Genomic DNA, 26454 nt, shown 5'->3' on the forward strand with positions numbered 1-26454 from the left:
TTCCGATTGCACATTATAATATACTCGATACATATATACTAGATGTAATATCTCTAAATTATAGTGTAATCAATTTAAAATATATGTTAATTATAAACTGCAAAAAAAAAACTTTTTAAACATGAATGATTTTTTAAGCGGGTATAAAGTTTGGGAAATATTATTATTATTAAGAATATTGTTAATTTCACTACAAAACAAGCTACTCATCTGAGTTTGTTATGGACTCTTCTCAGATCACGATTTCGTTTGGAACTCCCGTAGATTTAATTAGTTTGATGATATTGTAAGGAAGCCTAATTTGATTCTAGCTTCTTTCAATTTTTTCTTCTCATAATGGACACAAGAGATTACTTTAAATGCTCCTACGTGAATAATAACATAAATTAATTAATATAGTAAATGAAAGAGCATAAAGGTAAAGTTTCCATAGATATCCTCACTAAGCTCTTCAGTACGTAAGATTCGTAAAAAACCTTATTAGAAAACTACTAGCATATATCTGATGCGTATCCATTGGTGCTAAAATGTAGCTTGTACAAACTGTGTTAACAAATGAATGACGGTTTTTATTAAAATGAAAATATTAAGAACAGAAATGATGTACATTATTCAATTAAAATATATATGTGGTACCTATGTCGTATAATAATTTTTAATCATTCATTTATTGAAACTGTTAAATACAGTTCTCAAAACTTTATTTCATTAGGAACGCCATGCTTTACCGCTAAGGCGTAAAGAAAAGCGCTTTATTAATAATATTGACTAAATTTATTTCTATGCCATCGTTTTCTCGTTTCAGCCCATAGACACTCACTGCAAGGCATAGGCTTCCCCCAGATATATATATGGGAAATACGACAAGCGTACTTAGCTGTGAACTTGAAACGCTCACGTGAGAACGCCTCATATTTCTAGCCGCAACGGATATACTTTTTAGTATTGGTTCATTAAAACGTTCGCAATTGAATTCTAAAGTTGATTTGAATTCAGAATCTATCTGTGATTGTCGCAGCCAATGTGTTTGGATTGAAGTCGCAATTGTAAATATTCTCTATAGTATATACCAGATTATCAAACCTTTCGTTTTCCTCGCTAACAGAAAGAGAAAAAAAACATTAAGGATTGTGTCTCACTGCCACCTGAAAAAGGCGTATAAGCTGTAAGATAGACTCTTTGCAGTCTTATGCCTAGTATATTGTTACAAAATCTGCATTTAATTTAATTTAATAAGAATAATAATATCAGTAATGCTAACACCATAATTACGTTTTCATCATTATTACAATTATTCCAGCGGCAGGAGGGCCACTGTCGAATATAGGCTTCCTCCATAGATTTCCCGGTTGGAAACTGCCAAGCCTACATAGGTCAGCCGAAGAAGTTCACTTATTAAACTTCTTTGAATGACCTTGTAGTATAAATGTATAAACGTATATTATGTATTCAAAATATTTACGAATTTTTAAAAATAAACGCGGAAAAATCTATTTGGAGAGTGGCGAAAACGCAATTATGCCATAATCACTCAATGAGTAAGACTCGATTTAACAAGTTTACAGATCAAAATCACTACACTCACTTGCTGTTAATGTTTGGACTAATACGTATTCATCGGATGAAACTAGTCATATAATCAGAGCCAGCACACTACAGCGGTCCTCTCACTCACCGACCCACAGACAAACATAAATTACGCCATAACGTTTGCTCTCGGCTTTCCTTTACAAATTGCGGCCCGGTCAAGTTTATAGTTCATAAAAATAATGTGAGATGAACCGGTGAATACATAATTAACATTAATGGACTTAAACTATTAGCGGCTACCGGAAAAACGCCGAATAGAGACATAAAAATAAATAAATATGTTAATTACTCGATAGAGGTTTATACGGAATAAAGTGTCAGCGGATTTAGACGATCCCGTATTAAGTGGAGGCTTTTATTTATCACATGATCGTTCATTAGTACAGATCGATATCGATTAAGCTCTTGCGAAGTTCGCGGCTCGGAGATTATCGTTTCCGGTGTCGTAAAGATAATAAATACATTTCATTCGGATTATGTAACTATATTTACTAATATTTTTATGAAAAGATACACATCTACATTTCATAAAGTATAACATAATTTATTTAAATTAGAACTATTAATAAATATATGACCGCTCAAAAATATATATGACATTTCAGTTCATCTCCATGTCTTTCACGAGACAGTTTATGGACGTAACATAACATGAATATCAAACATTTTAAAATACACACATTTAATGCTTATATTAAATCAGAACGAGTTTTAATAATATCATTATTGCATTATGTACCTATTTACTTATTTTCTAATATGAATGATGATAGATGTCGCTAGTAATCGATTGTATATAGCTATCTTTCGACGTAGATAGTTATACAAAAGAGCTCCGAATAATTGAGACGGTAATTATATTGAAACGAAAAACTAACAAAGACCCATCATATATACTATGTTAGTTTGCAATTCTATACCCGAATTTGGTTATGTGCTATGGATTGACCTTTTCAAACCAAAATTTGAGCAGGCATTGACACCCAATTTTGAATTAAATTTCTTTTAACTTTTATGAATGTCAATCTTTTTTTAAATATAAGTAGTAATCATTTGTCGGCTCGGAATTCTGGCCTGCTGAGAAGAGCCGACAAGAAAGTGTTATTATTTTTAAATGAAATTTAATAATGTTGATGTACATAAAAATATCAACCCTACGAGTTGAGATGAGTCAACAACGTCCCACATATCTCGACCAAAAACTTTTGAATGCAATAATAAGATTTATTTAAATAATATAATTTTAAAAACTGAGGAGAACTTCACTAAGATTTTTATTAATAATTGTTTCCATTGAATCCTAAGCACAGACAGATCTTTTGGTTGGGTTAATCTCTATTGCTATGACGTTACGTCTATAAACCATGATCCTATATCTTCATTCAACCAAAATGATGAATGAAAATTTGATGATGCATAACGTTCTAATAATAACACATAAATAAATATTTAATAAATGGTTAATTAAATAATAATTATTATCTAGTAGCTATTTAAATTAAGTAAAGGAATTTAGGTAAATATAATTGTTGATTTGATTTTTATTTTCAAAAGTTCGTTTTTTTTTGGTTAACCTAACACGTGTCGTAGGTGCCTGTTATTGAAATCGCATTTAGTTTTGTATTTGCATGTAATATTGTTAATTATAGGCAGTCTTTAATAAATAAAATAAAAACTAATGAATAGACATGACATGAACTGCACCATCTACGTACCATCAGATGTATTTTACTGTATAACTATTTAGGTTTATTGTAAAAAAACAACAAAATATCAAATTTAACATTCGGTTATTAAAATATTTAAGAAAGTAAACCGATCCCAACAAAAAGTCGAAACTTCCTCTTAAATCTAACCGGGAGATAAGAGTTTTCGGGGACATTTCTTGGTTAATTGCTTTAACGAGTCGGCCCGTTTACCAGGAAACGTATTTTTCTTTGGGTGGCCACAATTTAAGACGCAATAGGGTTTATGTTGGCTACCGACTATAATAGTGAATCAAGCGGACGCACGACGCGTGTAGCGCTCCGAGTGATGCCTTTTAAATTTTTAATCTGTGGCCATGATTATTTGAGTGGTCATCCAGTTTTATTGACCCATAACGCAGTAGTAAATGAGCGCTGTGTTTGCGTCCGTTACAATTTATATCATTATAAATTTTTACTTTTTTGTACATATATAGAAAAGACTTTTTTACATTATTTACATAAGGTTTTAATTTAAGTTGACTGACCCAACAGATGTAGATGCCTTATCTATGAATTTAGAACATAATTATATAAAAAAGTATTTCACCAACTTTTTTGAAGACGGAACCAAGCGTCTTACAAGTGTCAATGATTTTTTTTAAATAAATACCGCAAACACTGTTACTGCCCTTGAATGCAAGCTGAATTCGATGTTTTTTTCCATAACACACTACCAAAAATATTAGGAATTTCGTAATAAAATGATGAATAAAATCTTACGATCTTGAGAACAATCTCAAGATAAATAAAAATAAAATTGAATTATTATTCACATCTCTTCTTGCAATCAACTCTAGAACTGTGACAGTTTTCAGCATATGAGTCCAGGCTAAGTTTAAAACTCACAACCATTACCTTTAATTTTACCATAACCTAGAATTAAAAAAGACATTTACTTTTATTATACATAAGCTACACAAGTATATTTATGTAATAAGTGAAAACGATAGTTTTGGTACTGCAAGCAAATACCTATCTACTAGCATGTGCTAATAAACGACGTGTTAGTATAGTGTTTCCGAAACCGCTGTACTGCGCCTTAGGAAAGCGAGGGGCGAGGAAAACACATAATAGATGGAACGGAGCGCCTGAAACTCACCACCCCCCTCTCACCGCACATACCTAAGGCACGGTACAGCGCTTTCAGTGGCACTATACTCAATTGACAATCTCGAGTCAAGTTATATTTATTTTTACTAATCTATTGAGAGCTTTACGAGCGATGCGTAAACATGTGGCTTGTGATCGTAAACAAAGACCATTACCCGAATCTAGCTAACGTGGGTTTTTGATATTAATTTACATTGTTTTCTTTTAAAATAAAACAATCATCGGAAAAGAACGGGTAGTAAGGAACGGGTTAGTAGTAATTAAATAAAATCTCGAAAATCAATAAATTGAATGTCAGACAAATTAAAGAGTGCCTTGAAGTATTTATTGCGGTAATATAAATAAACGTCTTTTTTTAACAAAGTACATCGCTTTGAGAATCAGACGATATTCGTTATTGCCAGGCGTACCCGTGTTCGTTGAGAGGGTCGCCATACACGAAATCAGTCCAACGGCCCAAGCCCCAACTCGAATAGTTCACAGTCGCCAGTAAATCGGTGCTCGTAAAATTTTACTATCCATTTTTATGTTTGTTTGAGGTCCAATATCGGTTTACCCTCAGTTGAGGGACTCGATTGCTTGGTTATTCACTGGTGTGCTTGCTTCACAGGGACAGATATACGATAGTCAAGGTAGAAAAGCATTTCAAAGAGTGGTGTCGACATAATAATAACAATACAATAAAAACATAAATTGATGTTTTCTTAAACATCCGATTTTTCGAAATTCTTAAGGTATTCACTATGGTAACAAAATGAAAATTAAATGTTCATATATAGTATATAGTTTTATTTACATAAATATATTTAACTTATTAAAAAAATGATAAAAGATTAGAATTTTGAGATTAAAACGAAGAATATTATTAATTAAACCTCCTAAACGTTTCATAAATAATAAACTTAAAAATAAATTATCATTTCATCAAATTAAATGCATGTGTATGTTATTTTTTGTAATAAGTGACATAGGCTGTTTGTATTCGCATGAAAAAATTTAATCCCGGTAATTTTGTTCCATCTTTTCGATGAGACGTCAGCAACCTTTTTAAGCGTCAGAATAAATGAAAAAACCATTATATAAATGGCTAAAGTATCACTTTTCCTCTACACAAACCAAAAATGCCTGTTTCTTGCTGCTTTTAGTGCTACGAAGTATGTTGGAGCAGCTAATCAAGAATATATGTTTATCGCCTGGCATCGCTCTCCGTGGACCACAAGCACGATGCCCAAGCGGCTGTTGGACCGCGGGGGCACAAAAGGAGCCGCACACGTAATTATCAATACGTGTTAGGACGTGTTAAGGTTCTTTAATGTGGAACGTAAAGTTTTAACCCTGTTTAATGGCGGCGAGTATTAATATAGTGTATTGTCGGTTTTTTCTCTTAACAATTTCTTCATTGTGTATTCGAAACAGTTCCGGCCGCATCCTTTTAATTAAATTATTACTGATGTGCTCGCTTATATTTTATTGCCTTATAGTGTTAACTGCGATTAGTTAGTAGGTTATCTTAAAGTCAATTAAAACAATTACTTTGTCTGAATATATAACTGGTTTTCTGCGAACTAAATACATGATATGCTTTAGCAGTTAATTGTAACTAGGTGCTGTAAAATACCATCTATGTATTATAATATCGTTTTCTCTAGTAACTAAACTAGGCCTAACCTGTCTCCTATATGCCATAGAGATTTTACAGTAAGGCCTACCTATTTCTGTGTATCTACTGATTGTTTTTAAATACAAAATGGCAACACCACATCAAATTAAATTTCCGTTTGTCCTTTGAAATATGCAACTTTATATTATACAATTTGATACGTCAAAGCACAGGAGTACACAGGTAGTGTTCAGCATAGACCTCATAACAGTTCACTAAGTTCGAAGGCTCTCAAAGTGAGTTCGGTTGGGGCCGTTAAATATATGTTTCATCTAATTGAAAATCTGCCAAGCTCTTGGTTTGATTGTAGAGTGGACTTCGGTTTGAAATGTCATTGCTTGTAATGGTTTTAGAATATCGATTATCTAGATTATCGGAAAGGTAGAACCACAACTCGTTACAATTATACTATTATAGTTGCGATTTAAAAAAAATAAAACGCAGTACATGGCATTGTCTGTTTTGAATTTATTCTGCATCGCAGTAATGCTCAGTAACACTTAGTTGACCAGTTTCTTGAAATATTAATTTATCACCAAAACAAAACTTAAATATATTAGTTATAAATTGTTTTCATGCTTATTTCCTTTTATTAAATACCATAGACTTTATTACTGATTCCAACTCGTCAGCAGTACTATCTTCAATCCGCACGTCTGGCTATTAAACAATTCAATAGAAATGTATGTTAATAAATAACAAGTGTAAATCAAAACGGTCATTCTAATGTAGTAAACAAGTGAGTTCACACACGCGCAGCTTCCTACAACAGATAAGGGACATTTGTAAGAACGTCAGGAAAGCGATCATTCATTACGAACCATTCATGCGTTCATTCATTGCGAACTGAAAATAGCGCGTTTATCTGTCCATCTGTCGGCAGGAAGTCATAAAGCAGTCAATACTTGCTCTATCACTCGTCAGCTCGCTTTTTACTTTCGTTGCAAGCCGGTGTAGAGCACACGCAATCAGTACATTGTTGCATAAAGTTAAATACACCACGACGTAAAGGTCATTACGTTTGGTCTTCACGCCAAAACCCAATTATTTCTATCTCATCTATTCAATTAAAACTGTTATAAAAGATATATTCATCCAACACCACTTATACAGGATGATTGGTTATAGCTGTAAAGGGATGAATGTAAAGCTCATTTCCACAGCTTTAAAATTTTACACCTATTTTCAATCACACTGTATAATCTGTTTACGCTGAAATATGTTACATTATTTTAATTTTCTTTTCCAATAGTAGCGAGGTATAATAATTTCTGGCAGAACTAAGGCTTTACATGTAATAATTCGGATTGTTTTTCTGGCTATATTATCATTACGTTATTTATTATTTATGTAACATGCTTATGGTAGACCACAAATCGTTTGCAATCACCCTGTATATGGTGCCCAAAATTTTTTACCATTATTTTAATTGAACGGGACAAGTAGTTTTAATTTTTTTACATTTTTATTTTTTTTATTGAATCGTAAAGTACATAGGATCTGCTGTATTCGTGTATATTTTATTACAAAAATAAATAAAAGATATTCACGGAAATGCTGCCACATATGCAATCTTTTTCCCATTTTGGCTAAAAATATTACATGCAACGACTTGAGCCGAAGCTCACAAGCCCGTGAAATATGTAAATGTCATTAAGGCAACAGTGACCTTTCACCACAAAAAAAACTCAATCAACAATTTATAGATTTTTCTGCATAACATTGGCTGAAATTTGTTGATACTGCATATATACATGCATTATAAATGGAAAAAGGTGTGGGGTACACAATCTCTAGATAGTTTATGATATTCGCTGAATTGCGGATTCAAACTGAATACTGTCGTTATCACAGAACCTTAGTGTTACACTGTCACAAAATTTTCATATAATCAATAATAAATCAACATATATAATTGTGATTTTCAAAACAATAAGTTTTAGCTATAAAATTATATAAAAAAGTAAAATATATTGTTCTAATTACAAATAAAGAGCATCCAAAGATTTTTTTTTAAACTCTTTCCTTCATATTATTAATCTTTACAATACATTATTTTTGCGTTAGTATCAAATTAAAAATCCTTAATTATTTTTAATTGGCATTTATAATTACAACATGTAATAAACAAAAAACTGCATACGTAAATGTATAATAATATACACGTCTGTGTGATTATTTATGTCAAGCAATAATTTAAAAAAAAAATATTTTTTTTATATACAACAATAGACCATTAGTAAAATCTAAGTGAACTTTACAATGTAATAGTATTGTTATTTAACACTTAACCAAGTTTAAAGTGGAAGACAGCAGAAGGTATTATGCCGAGATGTTGGCTGTTTATAATAACTTAGCTCGTAAAGCTTAAAAAGCGGTAGCCAAGTGGTAGAGGGGGCACATAAAGCAGAAGAGTAAGATTTACGGCTAGGATCGTCCAGGTTCGATTTTATACACAGCATTTTTTGTCCGAGAGCTTGGTGATTGCTGCAGACCAGACATAACTGAGTGTTAGCCCAGCGGTAAAGGACTGAAACTTGCAATCATAGGTCGCGGATTCGGTTGTGCATTGATTCTATATGATTGCCACTGCTTAGAAACAAGTTTCCAGAGGCTGGGCAGCTGCGTCCTCTGCGTACTATAATACCACAATATGATTAACAACCCGCCTACCAAGTGTGGCAATTATGGTATATCTTCTTATAGATAACTTTGTGTAAAGCCTGTGCTATGCAATGGATGTTTATTGACAAGCTTATATAATCTAGACTTACCGAATGGCGTCGATTCTATTACTTAAAACCCAGTAAAAAAATTTAAATGCAAACGGGAAAACAACATTTGTCAATGTCAAAAAATGTGCATAAATCAATTATGATAAATATAAATATTGTGATAATAATTTACAGTAAAGATTCATTCAACTTATTTGAATATACTATCATAAAATGCACGTCAATATAACGTAAACGCAATCCATTTTTCATTAGACTACAGAGACTGTACGGTAAGCAACACAATAATTCTCTTATTGAACAATTCCTTTCGTTTAAAATTTAACTTTATTTGGTTTGAACAAGAAGTATTTTCGATTGCACTGATTGTATAAATCAATTTAGTTGTTCATCGAAGCGTATGTAACGATATGTCCTATCTTAATGTCTCCTTTACGGAACAATAATTGTTACATTATAATTATTATGGCCCGGGCAATAAATTATTATGTCGATCATTAATTATATGTGATTGAGAAATGTGTCTGTTGATAAAAGTGCGCAGGCGTCTATACTTTACGTCTTTTTAGATTAAACGCTAATTTCAAGAGTTATTGTCCATAAAATTATTCTAGAAAATTCTTTCGTTTTTAAATCGCGCTAAATTAAAAGCTACTGTAGCTTATAATATTTATAGCTTTAACAGTCATAAAAAAGTAATAAAATAGTTATAGATTAAAACTCGTTTATTTTTTAAAAATAATATAATTAATAAAAAAACGGTCTACTAACAATTCACAAACTGCGACCGTTCTTGTGAAAATTAGCAATTATTTTACATTATAACGTATTAATTTTAACAGTATCAATATTTAATAATGTAAACAAGGTGTTTGCTATTAATATTCTTTATTCATAATACATGAAATAAAGTTTACTCGAAGCTTTTGTTAAACAAAAATGATCATTAACATACCACTGATAAACCCGTCAAAAGAATTCTATTAAGGTGTTATTAGATCAATATTTTTTGAAACATTGAGCTTTAGGTTCAATGATAGAAAAAAAATTGTCATAGTCATCCTCGCTTCATCCCATATTTGCCATTTTTTATTACATTGCAAGGCAATTTATGGGGCGATATACTATAATGCCCACGCTTAGCAGGCTGATTAGCAATCACAGTATAGTTTTTGGTACGCAGTGGACGCTGCTGCCCATCTTCTGGAACCTTCCTTGTGAGCAGAGGTAATCCTATGTAATAAACGCACACACTGTGAATTATATGAGATTTTACTTATCCATGGAAACGAACCCGTGACGTACGATCGCAAGTATCATTACCCTACCGCTGAGCAACCACTGCTCGGTTATCCACTGCTTTTGTCAAAGTAGCATTTATTATTATATTTTAAATAATTGCTTATAATAACATACGATAGTTTTTCTTTAAATTATTTATTTGCCGACAATCCATTTTTTTTTACAAAATGCAGCAAGTTATATACCTTGTTTTGAATGTTAACCTGTAATTTTTTAGTAATTTTTTGGAGATCTTGTAATAAAATGTAATAGGTTTTGAAATATTTAAGTTTTAAAATGGTTGTGAATGGTCATCTAATACATACTAGTTTTTATGTGTAATTAAAGATAATTAAATTATTATACATAACAAGTAGGAAAAGAAAAGTTACATTTTTTATCATCAACATCATATCAGCTGGTAGAGGCTTACAAACGTCTACTGGAGACATAGTCCTCCACCAGAGACCGCTATGTTAGCTGGTCTTCCGATGCCCCCATCCAGTGTATTCCTATTTTCTTTTATGCAAGCGTAAATCAAGACTTAAAACGTTCGTATTGCATATGAAAACTTGTATAATTAAATTAGAAGTAGCAACATCTTCCCAAACATTCTAAAGCCGACAGAAAACAATAAACACTTACTCAAAAAAAGATTCGATTTAAAACAATTACCGCATAGCTAATTCAAAATTACAAATAGAGCAGTCGCATCCGTTCCGGCTATTTAAATTCGGAACGCAGAATCAGCTGGCGACATGACAGATCGCATTCCCGCCAAGCTATCTCCTGACGCGCCCGAGTGCCTCCTAATGAGCGTGCCTCAGCTCTGGAACTTCGCACACAGTGTATACATGCAGTAAAACAACTTCGTGTTCAATAGCAGCACTCATTTTTTTACATACTTTTCTCTTTGCTATGTATTAGTCATTTACTCTTCAGTAAAGCAACGACTCATATTTCATCCTGCTCAATGTCTTTCATTCTTTTCTCTAAATTCCTCCACAAGATCTTTCATTCATTTCCATACTTTTCTTCCGTTCATCGCCTCACTTCCTTCTTCCTTCTAGAGTTATACAATTATTACCCTAATAATTTTATCATTTGTTTGGCATTTTATTGATTCTAAGTTTCTGTTTATTTTGTTACTATCTCACTATCTCCTTTATAAGCCGGTGTTGTACTAACAACGCAATAACAACGTAAAAATCACAATAACATCTCAATTTTTATCCTAAAGTAAAACAGTCATTCTTTATAAAAACTTTTTAAGGCCTTATTTACTAATCATGATACAAAACATTATATTAGGTTTAATCGTTGTTGTTGCACATAATAAAATCATGTGGATTGTAATAATCCTCGAAATATTAACAAACTATACCCGGCTGCGTTCATTCCGTTCGCGTTAAGAACTCAGTGAATCATAATTGTCCGTCAGTCTAGTCACATCCCAAATCATACATCAATCAAATCGATCCTCATTAGTAAGCCAGTATCGCTGTGATCATCACGTCAGCCTGTAGTCTCCCACTGCAAGGCATGTACCTCTCCCAAATATCGCTACGAATATCTTGCTCTGCGAGCGACTTCCAGCGACCGTGACAATGTCATCGATTCATGGCGAGTTTACCTACGTCGCATTTACCGGCTCCTGGTCGCCACTCGCCAACCTTTCGGCGCCACCAATCACACAAATACTGCATTCACATACAATGTAATCAGTTGAAGGAATTACGAACGATTTGAATGGTTGAAGAATCAAGGCGAAGCAGGGCCGGTGGATAAACAAGAATCACTACATTCTTAACACGAACGAACTGTATAAAAAAAAAAAAACTTTTGTTAGTTATATTGTATTAATTAGTGTAAAATAAATTCCCGCTACATTTTTTGCACTATAACAACATCCCATCCCGGAGCGTTACGAGCGGATTCGTGCACAAAGCTGGCCCCTATGCCCTGAAAATTAACAAGCACGCAACATTAACGTGATTAATTTTGGCAATTAAGGGCGAGAGTGCCGCGCGTTTAGTACAAAATTAATAAGTTATTTTTAATTACGAGGTAATTGCGCACGCGAAGCTGTTGCATTCGGTAATTAGCTCGAAACGATCAAGCAGAGGCGCTGAATGTATTGCTTTGCAAGTAAATGAGCTGTGGCGAGCTCCAGTACAGCGCGTCGATTGCCGTAACCGAAACATTTATGTTACTTATACAAATAGACAGTCTAAAAAAGATAAAGTTGTCGTTTTTTTAACTTAGTCTTTTAATGAATCGTATGGAGTCTTTTTCTGCAGAATAAGTCCAATTGCATATACTAATTGTAAAAAATGACCTATCTTTAATAACCAAACATAGATTTGTACAAAAACCTTGCTTTTTCCGTATATGGGTGCATTAAAATATAATAAAAAACATCCGAGTTATACATGTTATGAAACAGTTTCTTACGTAAATCCACATTCGCGAACATTCCATTTTAATATGATAGACATCTTCCACTGCATTGCTAACATTACTAGTTTTTCAACATTAATAGGTGGAATCTTACCAGATATGTTTCTCATGGAGTTTAGACGATAATTTAAAAAATATTAGCGTCATTGATGTGCATACAAACTTAATATTTCTTTAATTACACTCCATATGTATTCCTTCTCCTCCTTCTTCTTGCGGTATTAATTATAGTGTTTTCTTGCATGTATGACACCATACTGCTTAATTATGTGAGGTATATGGTCTTTTTCTTTCGACCTTGTAATTGATAACAATCCTTTTGAAGTTTCCTCTATCTTTTTGAGTTACGTAACCAAATCACCCAGGAAATCGCAGTAGGCAAAGTAAATAATCGGAAACAGTTAATTAATAAAACCATTTTTATTAGAAAAGTCATGACATAGTTATTGGTAAGTGAAGCGTACCAATTACCTGTTTGGCGTAGATAGAGCTTTCGAAAATAATTATTTATTGTTTTTTTAATGTATCTATGTGTAACTCATTGATGCTGCTTCAATAATTTCTGGAGATATATTCTTAGCTAATACATCATCCAGTCTCTGATGATAGCTTCGCAGTCAAATCTAAATAAAAGGAAAGTTTAACGCATATATACCACATGTTCCCGTAACGATGAATTTTAAACTTGGTCTGCTTAAATTGCATCCAATGTTCAGTAAGTTCTGAAGCCACGCTTCTAATGAGATATTATAATTATAATATTTCTGTTTATCCCAATTTTAAATATATCGCATTACGCAACCGTCTATAATATAAACAACAGCAATTTACGATAACATATAATCTAATTGTTTACATTTGCCTAATTATTATAATTTGATAAATAAAATAATTTAGAATTGGGACAAATAAAACTTCGATGTAGGTAAAACGTTCGACGTATGATAAAAAATATTTTCGGGCGGCAATACGATTATATCTCTAACGCGATTGGTCGTCACAAAGCATTCACATTTCGCACGCTCTCTTCAAAGGAAGATTTTGTGAGTACTTGAACTAGATCCGTCCATCGTAAAATAAAGCATCCTTTTGAAATTCGTCTATTCACTCTGCCCTTAAAGAATAACCTCCTACAGCATCCTCTTTGATTCATGATTTTGCTGAAGTATATAAACGCCAAAAGACGTTACTTCATCCAGAGCTCCTAGAGAATAGAGAGATCATACAACGCATATGCTTTGAGATGTCACGAATTTTTTAAATTAGAATATTCGATTTTTGAATTTTGAAAAACTATCGTTGGTGTTAAAAAAAGTCAGCAAACCCATATAAGTTTTTAAACAAATTGCACACAAACGTTTCGAAACTCACTGCTGAAAGAATTAAGAAAACAAATGTAATTGTGTATATTATACATTGTACTAGCGTGCAAACAAATATTCTGGCCAAGTTATATACCATTAAGAACGACAGTTTGTACAAAGTTATTTTTTAATGATCGCCTTCACTTCTTACAGATATAATTTCGTAAAATTTTTTCTTAACTAATCTCTACTTGGCAAATAAAATATTTGTGCTAATTCTGAAGTCACTAAATCTTATGATTCACACGCAAGGTGTTCACAAGTAATCACTACATAATCCTGAATTAATAATAATATAAATATATGAATAAAAGAAGGAGATGAAAATTGTAATTTCTCAGACAAAGACGTTAAGGATGGCAAACCCTAGTAAAATGAAGATATTGTTTTCTCGCAATTTTTTTTTCGTCATATATTTTTTTAAGTAATAGTGACTGTGACTTTCGCCGTCATTTTTGCTTATAAACTATATAAGAAAGAAGCATTACACTATGTGGCGATTACTCTTTTTTATCCGGGTACTAGAAAATAACGATTTGCAATGATTCAAACATCTGAAATTTGTGATTAATCTGGTGGTAATATGACTTACGTGACGAGATAGACGCCTCCGCACTCGGATGGGAGCGTGTTCTTCAGATGGAATATGACTAGTCCGATACAATACGTTAAGTCTATTTACTTCTTTGATAACTTACCTTTTAACCATAAAAATAAATCAAAACAAGTATTCAGTTGTTTTGATTTATTTTTATATTTATAGTAATCTTTGTTTGTTCTTGTTAGATGAGCATAATACTGTATCTATTTTGAATGCTAATTTAATTATTTAAATAGATGATTGGCAGTCGATGTCGGCGCAAAGCATTCTCCGTTCGGCGGCGTGCGATACCGCGGCACAGTGTAACCTCTCGTATCACAACAAATCGCGCAAATCGCAATATATCGCGACCCGACCCGTACCTTATCGCATAATTAACTTTAATGGATATATTTAAATTAGTGCTCCACACAAATGACAACACGCTTATCATTTTTATCATTAATAACGTCATTTGTTATCGGTTGGGGTATTATTTAAATAATGCCGGTTATCCAGTGCTGGATACAAGCGGTACAAAAGCTATTGTGTACTATTGACTCTGACTTGCAGCTCTGAAACTTATTCTGAAACTACAGGCCTCAATGGCAAAAATTTATGAATAAATGAAATAATATGTGAAATAAGTGCATAACTCTCAAAGTTGCACTTTCCTTTGAAGTAACAAATAATAATATTTGTTGTTATATACATACACGGAATGATTAAATATAGGTTTACAATCTTTAAAGGCGTTAATATATAGCTTTAATGGTATTAATTCTGTTTGCAATAATCCAATACAAAGTGATCGCTCTGAAAAGGGTGCAATAACTTATTTTTCCTATTGGAATGAGACAGGCCAAGAAGTTTTGACAGTACATCGTCTACAGAAATAGATAGCAACAATAACTAATTTTAATATAGTAGTAATGCGGATATTGCGGCGGCGGAAGTGATCATCCTCAATCATGATTCATGATCTGTCATGATTGGCGACGAAGCCAAAGATTAAATTAGCCGCAGTACTCTAAAAAGAGTCGATATTTTTGAGTGCCCTCTGGGAGTTGTTTAAATATACTCTGTGGTTTATAAGAGAAGAGGAAAGTGTTCTTTTAGTACGAAAGTTGTTTGATAACTGCGAGACTTTTTGAAATGTTACCGTACAACTTTAAATGACACACTGCTGCTGTTAATCTAGTTCACGGACGCTTCCGCTCCGTGAATTCAGTACCGATGAAGCTGTAAAAGCCTTAGGGCTAATAGCATTAACATCTTCAGATTCCCCCCTCCCCCACTGCAGCTGTCAACCACCGAAAAATAAGTTATGTTATTTAGTGTTTGACATGCTCATAAAATCAGACAACTGCGTGAATTTTAACAAAAATGGAATATAGTTAATTTCAAGAATAATAACAGAATTAAATAATTCTTCGTAGTTTAAAGAAGATATGAAAAAGGCATAGCTGGATAGTTCATTTTTATATTTAGACGTATACTTAAAACTGATAAAACTTAGATGATGCTCCGAAGACAGGTGATGTCACGAGAGAATTCAGTCGAGACAGCTGTCATCGTTTAGTTATCATTGTAATGGGCCGTCGTACAAGCTCTTTAAGCCAGCAGAATAGTTTCGACGCTTTTCTGTATTTTAATCTGTAGATACGATTCGCAAGCTCAAAATAAAACTTTCAAATATGAATGTTAATAAGCCTTCATAGGGCGTTATAAATTATTTACATTAATTAATTCTTCAGAAAGGTTATAAAATTTGTATATAATATATATAATTGGAAATATTATTAAACAAAAAATTGAATTTTTTTGTCCAATATGAATTCAATATGAATCTCTCTTATTACTTTCGTTAGTAGCAATAAAAACAACGTTTTCTTGGGTAATTAATATATTTTACTACACAAGTACAAATTACATGCTATAAACCGTTATTTACATAAAATGCTTGTAATATACATTTTATAAATTCTCACAAATCATTTACTTTCATTTTTGGAAAAATATTATAAGAACACAAAGAAATTTAAATTTGGTTTTACATTCCTAGCAATATATTATATATAACTTAAAGAAATTGCGGTAATATTTAAGATTCTTACGTTTATCAATCTAATATTTACAAAATAATTTACAATTTTCCAATATAAATGTACAAAGTTGATTGTATCAAAAACTATTTAATGTTAAATTTTGATTTTTTTTATTCAGACTGCTATTTTGACAAGTAATTTGGCAGTAACATTTCTGTTGAGTACGGTAAACAGCATTTAATTTAATATTTATTAACTGGGAAAGTTTCTAAAGGTGATTCGATTACTGGCCTTCTAGATATTTGTCAAGGTAAATAAAAATAAATTACTTTTTTAAAAATATCGGCTCATTTCGAAATTTAAATTACAACAAAGAAAGCAAGTATACCGTACGCAACATCCAGTTTCACAGGCTTTGTAATATATATGTTAAATTAAAAACCAGTTTTTCTTTCCTTTTGTTTCTAGTAAGTTTTATTTATTTCTTTTTTAAAACTAGAATTAGTTAATGTTCAAAAGAATCATCACTTAAAATTAGTCCTTACTAGATATAATGTAGTTTCCATAGTTTGTTTGCATGACAAGTAAATCCTCAACCTTTTTTAAATTTTAAGGAAGTTTCAATGCTTCTGGGATATTAATTATTACTTTACAAAATACATGACTGGGTAGTTATTGAATATATTTCTTTGAAAGTAAATATTTTTTTATACCATGTTAGTTTTTTTCATGATTTTAACTAAAGCTCTGATTGACAACTAGATTTATTTGAAAATCAGTAGTAAATTCTAGTTTTAACAAAGGCATTTAGTAAAACTTAGTTCGTACTAGGGTAAAAGAATTCCAACGAAAAACCGGTTTTGGCTGTGACATGTGCATTCATTGTGGCAGTCTAGCAGTTCTTGTTTAGTTTTTACTGTTGTCCGCCCGCCTGAGTGTTAGGCGAGGAGGTCCCCGATACGGGAGATTGTACCATAGACAAATGCGGCGGTAAGCCCATGTGCGGCATGGGGCGACCTCCCCCCATCAGGGGGTGGGGGTGGAAGTACTGTTGGAGAGCGGGATGCGGGTACAAGTGGTGGGGATGTCGGGAAAACTGCGCCATTTTGAGTTTCTCGATCTCCGCCTCTTGGACGCGTTTCGCTTTCGCGCGACGGTTTTGGAACCAAATCTTTACCTGTTGGATAGAACAATATTACGTTAAAATATGTTTAAGTTTCATTTACAAAAACTATAAAACAAAAATTGATTTAAAATAAATGATTTAAGATAAATTTCGAAGTCGATTTCAAAGTGATAATCATTATTTTAGCTGGGCATGGACTTCCTCAATAGATTTCTAATGCGTCCAATTGTAAGCGGTCTACATACGGCATTCTCGATTTTACTACTACTGTTTTAACTATTAAGGATTGCTACTCTATTAAATTTGTAGAAATGCCATTAAAAAGTCGACTATGTTTGTAGAAGGACAGACCAGCATATTTGCTTTATTTGAAAGTAGTCATTACAGGGGAACATAATGAGATAATAATTTTTTTTATCAAATCGATTTTCATTTTTTGATGTACACAAAATTACTATGTGATAGTAAATAAATAAATACAAAGTTTAACTAAAACCAAATTAGAAACGCTCTCGTAATATTTTTGAAAATAGAGAATAGTCCGGACACGTGTATAAAAAAATAAACATAATTTACCTGCGTCTCTGATAGTCCAAGAGACGACGAGAACTCAGCACGTTCCGCGATACTCAAGTACTGCTTGTCCACGAACTTGCTCTCGAGCGCTCGCAGCTGCTGAGCGGTGAACGGCGTCCGCGGCTTGCGATTTGGTTTGTGCTTCCGCAAGTTGCATTTAAGCTTTGGCGGCTCACCGTTAGCGTCTGTTGAAGAAAAACAAACTTTAAGTTTATACAACGAACATTCAGTTTAGGACGTTAAACAATATTTTTACGGAGCAAGGTCTGCTTGTTTTTATCGTGTTCATAATTTTAAAAATGTGTACAATATATCGCGTTAAATAATTGGTTTAATTAATTACACAAGTTGTTTATTTCTTTTAATAAACCATAAACACTACATTCCTTTCACAATGCAACACAATGCACACATTCAGAATGCAGTGAATCGTCATTGTCTACCGGCCTAGCCCTAACTAAAAAGTCAAGTACACAGTGACCAATTGAAGGCATACTATCGAATGCAATGAATAATTAGCAAATAATTGTTTATTTGCTTTAATTACATTAACATCAATAGATCATATCAGTTTCCGTTAGCAATTTAGAAAGTACAGACGCGTCTCTGTCGTTTACAATGACATACATTACAAGGAGCATGGTTAAACTGAATGACCACGATATGTCACTATTTTCTAACCGCGGTTAAGCTAAACAGAATTTTTCGTTTGAATTATAAACGTTGGTAGGGGAATCGACGTATTTACAACGACGTTCCTAGATATATCACAGACAATGAAGTAATCATTTACAAACGTTCCAAGGCTTGCAGTAAAATAGGCACACAGAATCCAACCTATGCGAATTGTCTGAACGACTCAATAACAAGTGGCGCGCCGCTTCGTTCCTCGATTTCAATAAAACGTACAATAAAACCTTTAAAATAAAACACGGAGAATAACGATCCGAAGTCTGTACGCGATACGATCTATACGACGTAATTTTTTAACTTTAGTGATGAGCGGATTATTAGTAAGCAAATTGCCGGTTTTCACTGCGGCGAACCGATTACAAACATTTATTTAACCGATTCAGAGATACGGTCCTTCGATTATGTGATAGAGTGCGTTTGGTATTGGGTGACTGAGGTCAAATCACGATCTTTATGGGAACTGTATAGTGAAATGCACCGTCTATTAATAAAATAAAGATTTAGTTTTTTTTTTATATTTCTTACACAAGACAGGAGCAAAACAAATTCAATCATTATTTGTTTTAAAAGAAAGAATCTAATCTAAATTTTAAATAATAACATAACTTGCTGCTAATATTAACAGCATATTTTCATTTACTTTATGACGTTAAATGTAGATGATTAAAAAAAAAAAATCATATCCAGTTCGATAGAAAAATAAAACTTTAGACTCAATAATGCTTGTAATGGACCGATAAAGTTAGATAATTACATTAGATTTATTATACCCTGCGCTTTAGGCATATTAAACCGTTAGTTTTACATAGTATATGCGTAGTAGTACTCATGCGCCATTGAGCCGACCCATTAAATTCCGTTATTATATAAATACTGATAACAGCTAATCGCTAAGTTTAAAAACTGTTGCTTTATGCCGAGCGTCCGATATCGAAATGTTCGATCTGCATATAACTTCCGTTTAAAAACACACGCAGAGCTAATGTGGTCATAAAAACTTAATTTGATAGCGACAACTGGCTGGAATCTTTTCTATCTGTGTAGAGATGCGTTCGAATTCAAGAAATGTGTGTTGAAATCCAATAATCTCTCCATGCATATGTATAGATCGCATCGCTGAAGACTATTGAGATGGGATTTCATTAACATCTATTACGTTCTTTCCTTTACGCGAGTGCGGCTGATAAACGAGAGTATTATGAATTTGTAACAGTTAACTGTATTGCTTACCGCCTCATATTAACACCTACGCTTGACGGAGGTGCATCAAACAAAACGTTGTTCTTCGGACGAAATGTCTCTATTAATAACATTATATCTGTTAACTTATCTCTACCTATATAGTTTAACTCTAATTATAATAGCAAATGATAGTGCAGCGTTTCTGTTTTTTTTTTGTTATCCTGCTGCCGAAGTTACATTGTACTTATAGCGGGTTAAGGGGGGTTTCCGGCGTCGAGAGTAAGGTCTTGTCTTCCGGAAATTGCATTAGGTAATCAAGTTCAAATCATAATAAAGCTGCTACGTAGTTGCGAAGTAGATGACGAATTACATCGCCCTTAAAAATTATTAAGATCAATCGAGATGTAATACATGTATCATATAAAAATGTTTAAGAGTGAGAGTCAAATCGGCGACACAAAACTTCGGTTTTAAAGAAGTAAGCTACAATTGCTCGATTATATATATACATATATATATAACCAAAACCGCAAACCCAGAAATTTGGTCCACTAACTCGGCTTCACTTTTTAGACATGGAAAAACTTCGTGAGTAAAACTACATACTCGTACGTCTTTTTCTCATATATAATGTCATAGAGTACTAGAGTATAGAATATAGTAGTAGCAGAATATAGTACTAGAATACTAGAGCAACCGTACTTTCGTTTGCTATATAGCATTACAATAAAAATATAACTGCATTGTTAAAACGCAAACTTTTGCATTGTACCGTAAACATCAAAAACTTGTTTTTGAAAGTAATAATTATTTATGTCACTTCAAAATTTATGATAATATATAATCATCGCTCTAATATACATTTCATTAATTTATTTTTCCTTTCAAACTGTGAAAGGAGCAACACAAAAGTTAACAGTACGGACTCGGCCGGGAATATTAGAGGTGTAAAAATTATACACATTAAACACAGATTAACTGTTTCGTCATTCGTTTCGTAAAAACATTATCAGATATCAGATCACGTGATTAATCTGTACTAACAAGAGAAATACGCTACTAGTACGAAGCAGTTAACCGAAACTGTAAGTGAAAGTGGCAGCTCAAAGATAGGTATTTATTCTTTATCTTCATTAATTTAGTCATGGGACGTTCACTACTGGACATAGTCAGGGCCAATAGATTTCCAATTGGATTTATCTTTTCTCTCTTTATACATCTCTTTTTTATAATTCTCGTTCCCAATCTTATTTTTGGGACAGGGACCTTCTTATTATCACCATCTCTTTCTGTCATTCTCCACAATTTCCTTCTTTCTTTCCTCTTTCATTCTTCATGTTTTCTATCACTCTCACAACATTCATTTTAGTACGTTACATTCACACAACGCTACATTTCTTGAAATTTTAATAATTTACATTTCATATCGACTATTTACATTTTTCTTTCTCTCAATTTTTCCATTTTGTTTTATTTTATACGATATGTTCTCAAAATATATTACAGTATCCTCTTACACGGTTTTGTTATGTTAATTACGTCACTTATTACCTTGTAACAAAACCACAAGAAATTGTGGCGGTTCTCTTGCTCCTCTAAAAAGGAAGCGATGCTGCCGCAAGCATTGACTGTACCACATATAGCTGGTTAACTAACAAATAAAAAAAGGATTTATTTTAACATATGTGCCGATGCCCCTGAAGAGGTTGTAAACAGGATCAATGGTCCGAGGTAAGCAGTGATTGATGTGATTGTGTGGTTGAAATTATTGACACTAAATCATTAACGTGTTCAAGTAAAGGCGAATACAGACGTATGTGTAAGGCGCAGTCCAGTTAGAATTTCTCTGAACAGATCCAAACATGCGATATGAATGGACATTATATTTCATGTGTCATTCGGGCGTAGCGAGACGTTATCAACGTGTGGACAAACTTTCACGCACTAGTCTTATCCATCACTGTCTCCATGTCAATTAGTACTTTGTAATTAGCTTGTACTTAATAATAAGAGTTATAAACATACGTTTTGACTATAATACTAACTGTCTGGTCCATTTACGTAAAGTATCTTCAGGGTCTAGCTTAGGTAATCAAATCGTTCCTTATTACGCACCCCGATGCTGTGAGATGCATACTTCCAACGTCTGGATGGAAGTCATTAATTTCAATATTCAATTTTTATTCGTTTTATTATATCATAAAACTTAAACACTTACTTATTCTGTATTAGTGAGATTTGTTATTTTTCCAAACTAATAAATAGAACTTGTGCTAACAAATTTTTGGTACCTATCTGAAAATAATTTTCTCGAAGTAGGAGTCTATGACTTCTGTAGGAAACTCATTCTTCCTTATACAAATACAAATCTTTAAAAAACGAGTCTTAATAACTTTTGTAGAGTAGTGACATTTCACATTAGATGAATATTTCTTTGTGAAAAAAAATATCTATTTATATATTTCTTTGGGAGAGGCCCATGTCTTGCAATGGTCGTCTATAAACTGAAACGACTACGACGGTGTACGAACAACTGAAAAGATCCAATGCGAACGTCGAAGTGTTAAAAGTCAAGTTTACAGTGACCAATTGAAGGCATACTTTGGAAAACTACGTCTCATTAGGAACAATTTATTTGACTAGGGCGACAGACAATAATTCACTGCGTTCTTATCAATTAGTATTCCTTTGCTAATCGATAAGAATATTAATGCGCGCATAAATTAAAAATAAATAATGGGTATAATTTAAATGTCTAATAATGAAGCAAGATTTTTTTTTAATTTAAATTTAGAACACATTACGCAGGAAAAAGTATAATGAAACAGTTTTGTTGTTTAACAACATATTAAGTGTGAAATGTAATGCATTAATAATCATTTTTATTTTAACTCATTGTAAACTATTCTTGTGGTATAAAATACTTTGTCTCCAATTTTATTATTGTCATTACGTATTTAACATATTGGAATTGTGCAAAACAATTTATTTCATATTTAATTGCAGGAGTCAACAAAAATGATTCTATGGTTGTTGCAATAAGGGCGATATCTGTTTAAGCGTTATGACAAATTGTAAATACTTTTGCGGTTGAGCGTATTAGCATTATTTGTTACAGAAATATTAGAGTTGTCACGGCGCTTACGAAATCAACGTATTAATCCCGGCGTCAAATGTACGAGCATCGCTTAATAGTTAATGGGCCACAAAAAAAGATGGGAAAAACAGTAAATTATGTGACAGGGGAGAAAAAAGTCATAGTGTATTAATGTCGTGTTTAGACGTCAAAGCGAGCGCCGACGACAGTGACGACCAAAATAAAATAAGGCGGGGTGCACACTAGCGACTTCCAAGCAAAGGACGCATTATATTTATTTAAACATAAAAGAAAATTCCGCGGTCAATAATATAAAACATTAACTCATAAAAGTTTTAGTATTACAGAAAAAACAACTTTAACCACAATTAATTTTTGTATTCTCTATATGATCTCTAAACAAAAATTTAAAAAAAAGTAGTTTGCGATAGTATTATTGATTTTAAATTACAGCGCTCCGTATACCTTTTTTGCACTACCACAAAAATATATAGATTAAATATGGATATTTAAGAATAAAGGAGCAATTTCTATTTCTATTTATAGAATATTATAAATGGCTATGTGTATAGTCTTAGTACTAAAAGAGTTTTTATTACATTTTTATTACGAAAAAAATTAATATTTAAAAATGGAATTATATTTTTAAAACAATGTCTCGTTCAGCCAAAAATGGCATAAACATTGAGCGTTTAACAAGGTCCGACTGAGACGTCAGTTCATATCGCTCAAGTTGTCCAACCTCTGAGTGTCGCCCGCGCGTCCCGGTTTAACCCTGCATCCAAATTATACCCATTAAAAATACACGCAGGGGCCGTCTTCCTCCGTTCTCTTGTTAATTGTTTAAAGAGATATCGGCTGCAGATGTTAAACTTCTGAATTACACGCGTGTTGTGAGCGCGGAGAGAAATATGAGACGTTTTAAGCAAGCTTGAGTACGTTAAACATTGTTCGCGCGTTAAAAAAACGTATGCATAAACCGGCGAATGAATTATGCGTGGCGACTTTCATCTTTTTAATTTTTAAACTGACTAGCCACGCATCGCGGCTGTCTTTGCTAATTAATTTTGTAATAATTAAAATATGTACACTGTATTAGACGTAAAACTTTTGACTTCTTGCGACCTTGATTATATGTACAGCAATATTTGTAAGCAACATTTTCACAATTAAAAAAATATGTATAAATAACATGACAATGAGCTCAAACTAATCTGCATATTCCTACTACTGAACAATGTTGCACAAATATTCCTATATTCCTGCTTGAAAGACGCAATAAGACGTCATCAATGTCTCAAAATGCCAAGTGCGTATTAAGTAGTTTGTTTTAACAACGTGTATTGTATAATACTATACTCCCATTGTTGCCTTATTATCAGATATCTAAATAATCAGATCCTTCTACTAAAAGTTTTTTTTTCCTTTTAGGTTATGAATCTATTATTTCCGCATTTAGAAATAATTTCAGTAATAAATTTAACGAAAATGAATATTTTTAAGCGTAATCAAAGGTGTAGCGAATGTTCCGCAACCACAGACAGACACGGCGACGGTGTTTATTTGTATCAAGATTAGTCGTACGCTATGGCTCTTGATTGTTCCGACGGTACGTACCGTTTACGCGACTAAAAGGACAGTTGATATATTAATGAGCGCGTTTGCTTTTTGTGTGCGCTCCACCATTAATCGTGCGAGGCGCGGTATGTCATTCATTCCAATATTTTAAACGTTCAGAGTTTGCTTGACGTTTTTGTTGTCTGTACAAGAGAGGCGGACATTCTTTGCGTCTGAGAGAAATTTAACATTTGTATCATGTCCAAATAGTAATTATTCTCGAGGCATTGTCAATATTACTGTCTACTGTGTTTAAAATTATTATATGTTATTGTTATAAATTAAAATCAATCGAATATTCAAATTTTAAGTTTTTAATTGATTACATATAAAATTGTGTGACTAAATGCCTTAATATTAAAAAATAAAACATTTTTGACTGTTGGTAACTTTTGCTTTATCAGATTTAAGAGAATCCGCGTAATTGATAAAATATAATGCACCTCCGAGATGAACCTCGTATGAAATAAATTATCTCAAGGGATTTCTCTGGAGCTATGGCTCGAGCCATCAGCCCGCGAACTCTTAGGTCAATGGGCGTACGCTTTATGTAGTGACCTGCCTAGCCAGCCAGGGGTCCTCCTCTATGGTAATGACTCATTAAGCATTAAGCGCAAGTCGGTAAAACTCAAAAGTGCCAGTGAAGACTAAACCTCTAATTTATTGGTAATACCAGGCCAAAATTACTATTATTTCGGAAAGTGTTCGCGCTGGTGGAAGTGGATGAAAAAACTTTTGAGCGTCGTATAATTGAATCGAGGTCAGTCGACAATCGAACACAACTTAAGACGTCTTAACACGAGCATAAATTCGCAACTCGCTAACTACATATAACAGAATAATTAACTGCATGGCTGCTAAATATTTTACGTCGCATCGTCTAAGCATACGCCGTAAATAACAGCGGGCCCTCGCCGGGACTACAGAGAGCCGTTACCGGATTCCTCCCGGCTACACCCACAATATTTATAAGACGATCAAACGAACTCTTCTCACTGCCACCATTCATCACCGAACTCAATCGTTTCCTAAATGCAATCCACGAAGAACGCGGGCGCTCAACCACGCTATACGCTCTGATTACGTCACATTTCTCACATTTATTATTATAATGTAAATTTCGTATAACACGCATCAATAAGAAACACTTTTATGTAATACTCTTTATAGTTTATGTCATAAAAGAAATACAAAGAAGCATAATAACTAAGAAAAAAAGTACAATGGACGGTCTAATAACTCAAGGCCTGATTGAAATTGAAATTGTATTTTTGAATTGAAATTGATTGAAATAGAAATGTCTTACAGACCAACTTTGACTTTGACTTTTTTATTGCAATTAAAATATAATTTGCAAAATGTTTAACATGATATGCAAACAAGAACAAGATTTTATATTTAATTTTCTCTATTGGAAAATTAATCTCTGAATATTACTTCATTTCGGGTTTCTAAAACTAAGAATATATATATATATATATATATATAAATATATATATATATATATATATATAGATATATAAATATATATATATATATATATATATATATATATATATATATATATATATATGTGTGTGTGTGTAT

At 32.8% G+C, this 26454-nt stretch overlaps 1 protein-coding gene across 1 annotated transcript in view; it reads right to left on the reverse strand.

Moving 5' to 3' along the window:
- Window positions 1–16477: 16477 nt before the first annotated feature.
- Window positions 16478–26454, reverse strand: part of LOC137925986 (muscle segmentation homeobox-like) — a 34789-nt gene continuing 24812 nt past the window's right edge. The window contains exons 2-3 of the mRNA XM_068769497.1: window positions 18279–18463; window positions 16478–17753 (exon numbers count right to left, since the gene is read on the reverse strand). Of these exons, the coding sequence (XP_068625598.1) occupies window positions 17490–17753; window positions 18279–18463 (449 nt within the window). The 3' untranslated portion in view covers window positions 16478–17489. The remainder of the gene's footprint in view (window positions 17754–18278; window positions 18464–26454) is intronic.

This window comes from Battus philenor, unplaced genomic scaffold (genome assembly GCF_028537555.1).
Source record: "Battus philenor isolate CCGP_79_NKW_IND1 unplaced genomic scaffold, ilBatPhil1.0.hap1 SCAF_28, whole genome shotgun sequence".
NCBI classification, from domain to species: domain Eukaryota; kingdom Metazoa; phylum Arthropoda; class Insecta; order Lepidoptera; family Papilionidae; genus Battus; species Battus philenor.